The 9660-nt window shown below is 27.6% G+C and overlaps 1 protein-coding gene across 1 annotated transcript in view; it reads right to left on the bottom strand.

The window, feature by feature from the left end:
- The window catches only part of LOC100162119 (myrosinase 1-like), a 17852-nt gene extending 8568 nt beyond the window's left edge, over nt 1-9284 (bottom strand). The window contains exons 1-6 of the mRNA XM_029489955.1: nt 8833-9284; nt 7325-7432; nt 6942-7195; nt 5377-5511; nt 2487-2609; nt 2228-2408 (exon numbers count right to left, since the gene is read on the bottom strand). Coding sequence (XP_029345815.1) covers nt 2228-2408; nt 2487-2609; nt 5377-5511; nt 6942-7195; nt 7325-7432; nt 8833-8851 — 820 coding nt within the window. The 5' untranslated portion in view covers nt 8852-9284. The remainder of the gene's footprint in view (nt 1-2227; nt 2409-2486; nt 2610-5376; nt 5512-6941; nt 7196-7324; nt 7433-8832) is intronic.
- Between the last annotated feature and the right edge of the window lie 376 nt (nt 9285-9660).

Below are 9660 nucleotides of genomic sequence, written 5' to 3'. Positions count from 1 at the left end.
TAACCAATATTATCAGGAACTTTGTATTAAATTTATACACTTTTTGGGCCCAACAGATAAAACTTTTATTGATATTTATAGAAAAAAAAAACTAAAAAAATTGAAAACTTACAATGTCCGTAAACAGCTCAAAAAGAGTCAAATTATTTTAAAAATTTTATCGTATATATAAAATGCTAATATAAACATTCAGTGAAATTTTCAAGTTTCTACAGTCACTCGTTTTTTAATTACAACAAAATAAGAAAATCGTTACGTAAGAAATCGAGTGAATATCAAATGTTGTAAAAATATGAATTTCAAACGCCCATAAAAATTTAATTTGAGTTTCTTATAGACATTTTTTTTTTGGTAAAGGTAGATTATCCTATAAGGAATCTTGTATTACATTTTAAAATCTTAGATTTAAAAAGAAAAATTTTTATGAATTTATAACTCGAAATAATTTGCAAATTTTCGTGATTTTTCCATATTTTGTCATTTTTTGAACTTTAAATGCTTAAAAAAAAAAACTGTGACTAACGATTTTTAATATTTTTCATCCTTTGAAACAATATACTAGGAGCCGTCTATTAAATTTTCAAGCTTTTTTATCCAACAAATAAAATGTCATTGATATTTTTAGAAAAAAAACTAAAAAAAAATGGAAAATAAAAATGTCCGTAAAGAGCTCAAAATACATCAAAATATTTTGAAAATGTTATGGTGTATAGAAGATGCTAAGATAAACATTCAGTCAAAATTTCATGTATCTACGGTAATTTTTTTTAAAGTTACACCAAAAACCAAATTCAATTTTGTGAAAAATCGATTTTGCGTAAAAATTCCCGTTTTTCCTTAATTTTTCTTTTGTTTTTCCCGGCGCTTTTGAAAACCACTGGGAAATTTAAATTTTGACCTCCCCAATGCACCAACGATATTCACTTTCTAACAAGATACTGAAGTTGAAAATCGTAGCATTATTTCGACTACTTATCGTGTACACAGACACAAAAAAAATAAAAAAAAAAATAAAAAAACACACATCATTGTAAAATCAATACATTCATCGTTCCACTCAGAATCTAAAATTCATTGTTTGAATTTTCTCATACCTCTATAAAATTTTTTCTTACAGTTAATATTATATTATTATATTTTGTAATTTTTTATACCATATTTATAATATGATCATAATCATTAGCATAAACTAATACTTAAGCCAATATTCATGTAAACATCTCTTCCCGGGACGGAAATTTTCTAAATACGGCTTGATTATAATTGTGTCTATTCATATTTAAGCATTAAGGGGAATGTAGTAATTTTAAGGGAAGGAGTTAATTAGATCTAATTGCCTAGTAAAACGTCAAAAATGTATGGATTTTAAATTTTAAAACGGATTTTTATTCATTCATTTTTTAGATTTTATAATAACAGTACTTGAAATATTTAAAATTAATTTGTAAACACAGTATGGAGAACTTTTTAATGAATCAAAATCCGTCTATCAAGTCCTACAGTTTTGTCTAATTTTCCGGTGGCATTATCTTTTACAGTTTTCCTCTTTTATATCGTTTCAATTGGCTTGAAAATTGAAAATAGTGTGGAGTAGTGACCACTGAACATAATATCAATTGACTTGATTAAATATAAACCATTTTTTTCATCGGAATTCGGGGAGATACCATTTCTAGATTATAGTCACTGCACTGTCACACGACAAACACACTTTAATGATTAATGTTAATTGTTAATTTACTTGCGTCAATTATTGTTACACACCGACATGCCAACAAGTCCTAAAATACTGGCACATAAATTTGCCTCTCTTTGTCTTCTTAAAAAGGACACTACACAAGACATTAATTGTTGTCTCCGTCTTACAAGTGCATAATATGAGCAAATTGACCTCTTATTAAATATAAAGGTGAGATTATTATCTAGGGATTATTATCTCTTATAGGCTTCTTATTATATTTTAATATTAAAGAAAGTTATGAGTATGTTAAGATGTACAAACAATTAACAATTTTAAAATACTCATAACTCGCTTTAAAATTAAAATATAATAAAAATCCTATTAGTTGTGCAATAACCTTGCCTTTAAATTTTATAAGAGGTCAATTCACTATAATTTTGTAAACGTAAGCTAAACGTGATTTGCTGAGCGTAAAATTTGGTATGTATGGCGTCCTCTTAAAACGCGACCGACGGCAGTCCCCTTAGTTGGGAATAGGATACTAACCATTTTGCAATGGTCTAAATTCTCGGTTGTATATATGGTAAGCAGTTGCGTGTGCTAATATTGTATGATGAATGGCTAAATAATCCCCATAACCACTTTTGTTTAATGCAGGTGCACCGGCTTCATTTCCGTAGCTTTCTGATACCAAGTAAGGTTCATTGATAGTTATCCAATATTTCACCTAAAATAAAACATGTTTAATTATTATAAAAATAATTGTTTTTATTTGTACCATAAATTAAACATTTTTTTTACATACACGATCGCCAAACGTTCTGAAAACCACTCGAACATAAAGAGTGAAGAACTCTATTATTTGTTTGTTACACCACCCTCCCAAATCTTGTATACACTGCGGCAAGTCCCAATGATAAATTGTTACCTAAAATGTCATTGATTATTGATATTGTTTGAAGATGCTCTTGTTACAATGATTAATTCTAAATATATTATATTATGTTGTATACAAAGTCATACCTCCTGCCACATTTAACTTGACCAAGGACTGACTTTGGATTATTGCTAGACTTAAAGGGGAAAGCAAATGTAAAATGTTCGTAAAAATATAACATAGGTACCTATCTGCGTATTTAATATTAATAAATGAATACCAATATACCATATTCTCGAACAAAGGTATTAAGTACAAAACAATTCTGTTAAGTAGGTATAGTTGGTAGGTAGGGATTTATTGATTCCGCTGATTAACTCCTTATATGCTCTGGGAAAAAGTTTATATTGATTCAGCCAACTATAAAAAAAGTATTATTGTAAATAATCCCTACATATCGATTCCACTGGCTATTCATTCATCAGCCTATTGATTTAAGTCTTAAATTATTTTAAATATACCTATACAAAACAAATAAAAACTAGCCAACTAATATTAAATTTATATATAGGGTGATTTTTTTTATCATGAATGACGAATAACTCATTACCTATTTCAAAAACAAATAACGTTTTAGTAAATATAATTTTTACATAGGTAATATTATATATTGTAATTTTACAATTATATATTACTAGCTGATCCCGTGCATTTCGTTGCTCATTAAATGTATCAACTCTATATGACTCAAACTTTGTTCAATTCGTCATTTAATATTCAGTGTATGGTATGTTCAAAATTTATCTTAACTTTTCCGCTGCCTGGAATAAACATCCTGATTTACAGCAGTAAATTATCAGGTAGGCAATTTACCTGCGGTAGATCGCGGACCCCGTGCTATTTGTACGTAAGATTATTTAACTCTAAAGTATCAAAGTTATACCAAATTCGTCGTATTCTACCTATGGCGAATTAATATAATCAATTAATACAAAATCCTAACCTAACCTAACCGTACTAATATCAGATGAATAAAAAAAACCAAATTTAACCATTTTTAAATTAGCCTGTCTTCCTCCCAGAGGTCTAATACTCTAATCTACACATTAACATTAATTTATATTTTTATATATATAATTCTACTGTAAGTGTGTTGTGATTAAACTCCTCCTAAACGGTTGGACCGATTTGAATGAATTTTTTTGTATGCGTTTGGGTGACGCCCCTGATTGTTTAGTTTCAAATGGGGATTTAGAGATTTAGGTTGAAATTTTTGTTAAGAAAAAGTTTGAGTCATATGATTTCGTACATTTAACGGGAAACGATGTGCACGGGATCAGCTAGTATATATATATATTGACAAAAAATAATGATGCAAACCAACAAAATATATGCCCGAGCAACCAATATATAATACAGTGTTGCGCCACTGTTATATTTTTTACATCCAGATTTCCAACTTTTCCGGTAGATTTTCCTAAAATTTTCTTTCGTAAAAACCTTCTCCTGGAAATTACGAACATCTTAAAAAAAATTGAGCCAAATCGAACCAGCCGTTCTCGATTGATGAGATAACGACATTTTTCACGCTCCATTTTTATGTATATAGATAATGGATTGGTATAAATTGGGTCCCGGAAAAAAGCTAATATATAATTGGTTAAGTTACAGCTTTAAACAGCTCAAAACAAGTCAAAATATTTTGAAAATGTTATCAAGTATAGGAATCGATAAAATAAACATATGATATAAATCTCAAGTGTCTTCTGTTTTATTCGTTTTTGAATTACAACAAAATAAGAAAATCGCTACATGAGAAATCGAGTGATTATCAAATATTGGATAATATATGTTATACAAATTTAAAATTCAAACGCTCACAAAAATTTAATCTGGCTTTCTTATGGACATTTTTTTTTTTGATTAAGTTAGATAACCTTATAAGGAATCTTGTATTACTATTTAAAATCTTAGATTTAAAAAGAAACATTTTTAGGAATTTCTAACTACTTATTCAAAATAATTTGCACATTTTGTCAAAAACCGATTTTGTGTAAAAATTCCCGGTTTTTCTTGATTTTTATATTGTTTTTCCTTACGCTTTAAATTTTGATCTCCCGAATACACCAACAAGATTCACTTTCCCATCTAACAAGATACTGAAGTATAAAATCGAAGCATTATTTCGACTACTTATCGTGTACACAGACACAAAATATTAGGATGTGGACTATAAAAGCGTCGGTTGATGCACGCTTAGTATATTATGTGGTAGCTCCAAACTCAGATTGCTATCTCGTACTTTCCAGTTAATACTTAATAATCTGATATAGATATAAATATTATAAGAATGGTATAGATGGTATAGTATGTATACCTATCGGTAGCTGGGACTCGACTTACCTACTACTTTTTTTTTTTGGGAGTATTGATACTCGATGCATGTTGCCATGTTTTCTATTTAAAGTCTACTTAATTAAAATATTTTCTAAAGCGGCCATCTTAAATTTTGTATTTAAATATTTTTGTTTGTCATGATTTACTAGTTATTAATGTGTTAAATTAAGAGATCAATAAATTCACAATTTCAAGTTGTTTAGCAATAAAGTAAGTGGTACATACATAGGACAAAAACTGACCTAAGCTAAGAATATTATAGAAAAAATAATTTTTATTTATCTAATATATCTTAATATCCAATAAATAATTCTATAATAAAAATAAAGTAAACAATAATATTCAGTACGCAATGTTTTTTCTTTTATGGTCTTACTTTTTACGCAACATTAACTAAGTGAAGAATGTTTTAAATACTTACTATAGGTGTTATATTATTCTCTATCAATTTATCAATAAGTCGATTGTAGTATTGAACACCGGCAGGATTAATGTAACTATCTTCGCCTCTAGGTAAAATACGTGGCCAACTTAATGAAAATCGATATGATTGGACCTATTATAATCAATATTATATAATTTAATTTATTGTGAACTATTTTAATATGTTTTAATGATTTGTAAATATTTTTTTTCCTATAGCACATTTACTTATTGTGCCTAGAGGTACGAATTGTAAATTGCATTTAAAAATATTTATAAATTATCTTGAGAAAAACATAATATACAAGGTGCATAGGTGTCATTTTAGTTTTTACTAGACAAAGGCAACACTTAAAAATTTAACCAGCCCTTTTACAAATAATACATTTTCGTTCCTCCCGTACAATATAACCATAAGGTACTAACTACTAAGGTAGGTAATTTATCCGGCCTCGGAAACTATGCCCGTTTCACTGAACTACGACCTAGCGTGTTAAAGACGACTTAACGGTTAACGACTATCATTCAATGGTAAAATTATCGGTAAAGCACGATTGAGCATATCGACAATTAATTCACCATCGAAAAAAAGACAATCTTTTCAGAAATTGAATACAATTTTGTATTTTTGTATTTACTATATATTACAATATTGTTTTATCAAATAATAAAATTATAAAAAGCTTATTATTATTACTTATTAGTAATCCAATTTCACCAATTAGAGGTTAGCTCAATGGTGAATTGGGCCATTATACATTATTTTTAATGTAATTTTTACTTATGTACCTTCAGATGGACAATAAATGAATATTTTTGTATTAAATAAATAACATAGGTATTTAATAACTATACCTATACTACATGCATATCAATAAAGTTATCCAACTTCTATTTAAGGTAAAATATGGATTTAGATGGTAAATATTTTAAAACATAAAATAAAGTGTATATTGACATTATGGTTGGTACCTAATTATAGTAGACAGATTTTTAATTTTATTTATACCTATATATATAAATATATTTATCCGTATAATACACTAAATACTACAGGCGACTATAGGCCAGTAATACGGCTATCACGCTATTGAGCATTAAGCACATTTTTACGAAGCCTTAGCACCTTTTTGTTCGGAGAATTAAATTTGAGCATAAAAAAATATGGGATGTTGCCATTTGCCATAATTTTGAATTACATAATTATACAAAAAACAATATCGATTTAAATAACTATAATAATACAAAATATATGGTAAGAGTTAAAAAAATAACACTATTCTATGGTCCTAACCTAACCTCCGTTACGGTAACTGTAATTAAAATATAATAGTAATACAACAGTACCTAATTAAAAATATATAATTTACTTAGTTATTAGTTATTACTTATTACTGTATTTTGGACTAAGCCCGTATTATATAAAATAATTTATTATTTAGATATTATGTAGGTAAGAATATAGCTACTTATAATATTAATTTAATGAGGTACCTATTATATTGACAGTTTGGGCTGTTTTGTGCACCTATATTAGATAGCTATTATTGATGAAATACTTACCTTAAGTTCTTTAAGAAGCTTAACATCTTCATCAACTTTATAATAACTATTACAAGCAATATCCCCAGTAATAGGGGCAGCACGGTGTTGTTTATATTTTACTCTGTACATAGGTCTTCCTTTCGATACACATGAGAATTTATTTTCTGATATCATATTTACATTTGGAAAATTTGTATCGTCTGATTCTAAATCATCCGCAAATAATTCTTGTTTAGTGTGAGCGACTCGATCCCATATGCTCTCAGTTTTTCCTTACAAAAAGTATATTACAAAAGTAATTTTAATTATCTTAGTTAACGTTTTATTATTAGATTTTATGGTAAAATGTACATAAGATCTATTTTGATATATTTTTGATAGTATAAAAAAAATCGACATACCATCATTATTCCATGCACCTTCGATTTGATATGCTGAAGAAGCAGTACCGAGCATAAATTTTTCAGGAAATTGTTTGTATTTACATTTTAAATGTTCTATTGAAGATCCTAATAAAATAAGTAAATAAATAGTTTAGTTAACATAAAAAAATCATTTTGTACGAAAACGATTCTGAGCGAAGACTTTTTGTAGTCAAGTGTCAAATGTCAACCTATAATATTACTAAATCGGTGCCCATAGGTTACATTAGCCCATATAGTTGATGATATCATATTGTGATTAAAGTAATGTATTTTACTATTAGGCATTATAGTACCTAAAGGCTAGAACAGCTAGAAGGTTAAATTAATTTTTGGGGAAAAAATAATGTGTCAATAAAATATAATAATATACTATTTTTCATATACCCACGAATAATATTTTTAAATTTCAACAAAATAACTAAAATCATAACTCTTGATTTTAATATGTAATTTCGTCCAAATTTGAACTAAAAATATCTGTAAAAAAATAACTGTTTATATATTTTTTTTAGATTTTTTGGAATATATAGACATTTTCAATTTTTCAATTTTTATATTTTTGGCGTTAAATGTTGATTAAATTTTTTCGTTAGGTAAAATAACTTGAACAGTTAATACAATTTTCCTCATATGTTGTTAGTTGTTATAATAGAAATTTAAAAATATTAAAAATTAAAGGTGGAAGTTTATAGTCTAGTTTAAACTTTTAAAGTATACCTACCTGTCAGGAAGCGTGGAGCAAAAATTTCACACTTTTTCATAGGTATTAATGTATTATATATATTGACCGTTTACCAAATTACGTACCTCAAGTTGGCCCAATGAGGTTTCCAGGTATAAAATCCTGGTAGCGAGCATATTTCAAATTCTAAGCTAAGTATTTAAACAATAAACCTCCCACTACCCACTATTACATAATATAGATAGGTACATCAATGTAAAGATGTATGCTAATTTAGAATTTTTCTTATATAACGTCATAAATAATTTACCATAAACAAAATACTATAATAATTAATTATACATTCATCCACGCAAATTTTAATTTTTAAAAAAATATAATGCAATTGCATTAAGTAAACGTTGTTCACCACCCTCTGCTGAAACTTATGCCCGGAATACACGAGGCTAGTTTTTTAAGCTAGGATAGCTAGGATACCTAGTAATATATATATATATACCTATAGGCTGCAGATAGACCTATATTCGCTCAGTATCATTTTTCGAAAACAATGATTGTATGACATTAAATTTAAATTTAACACATCCATTACAGTGAATCGTTAACGAAACATATACTAATATACCTACTACAGAGCAGTACCTATATACCCACTTTTCATTTTTTTTATTTACAAAATGTGTAAATAAAACGGTAGCTCCATCTGACAAACGCTAAACGCATAACAGCAAACAATATAAAATAAATCTCAAAATATACCTACTATTTTTATTTTATAATTAATAATGATATAGGTACTTACTATCCGGTTGAACGGTCATTTTTCACTTCTAACGAGTAGCAGAGTAGGTAAATGAAATCACACGATAGGACAATACCTGCAGTTAGGAAAGTAGGCAACAATTAAATCATCTAATAGCAACTGATTTTTATTATTTATAACTTTTACTCTGAACTATCCTTGATAACCCCGTCCTCGCAGATATGGTCACATAGACAAACGCTTAGGTAGGTAATACACTAATACATAAAAAAAAGATTGGTTTATCAAAGTGAATCAACATAAGTAGAAAATATACAGGCGTGGCCTTAAATTTTTACCTTATTTAAATTATTAAATTATTTAATAATTACTTTGGCACCTACCTACCTCGTGGCTCATACTTATATAATTTCTTATTATTTTCATTGATTTTATTATATTTTTATATGTATACAATATACATTTTACAAGGTAATCCATTTATGAGACTAATTATTTCGGAAAGTTTTAACTTTTTAAATAATATTATTTACATTTTTATCGTACCTATAGGTACCTAATCATTTTTTAGTTTGTATTTACTTTTTTGAATAACAACATAAATGATCTATTTCATATTTAAGAGCAGAATATTTTTTGGAATATTTACCTACTTATAGATTGAGTACTTAAAAATCTAATTTCAAATTAGTAGGTAACCTACATAGGCGGAAATTGGTGGTGGGGAGATTGTAGAGGCTAAGCCCTCTCAAAATGTACAAACAGAGAAGAATAACGATACAGCCTTTTTTAATTGCTAGAGGGAAATATTCTACAGCCCGCATCGATCTCTATTTTTCAATATTTTATTCTCATCTTTATAATTAT

This window comes from Acyrthosiphon pisum, chromosome A2 (genome assembly GCF_005508785.2).
Source record: "Acyrthosiphon pisum isolate AL4f chromosome A2, pea_aphid_22Mar2018_4r6ur, whole genome shotgun sequence".
NCBI classification, from domain to species: Eukaryota; Metazoa; Arthropoda; class Insecta; order Hemiptera; family Aphididae; genus Acyrthosiphon; species Acyrthosiphon pisum.
The sequence above is the reverse complement of the archived record's forward strand: the minus strand, read 5'-3'. Positions and strand labels throughout refer to the sequence as shown.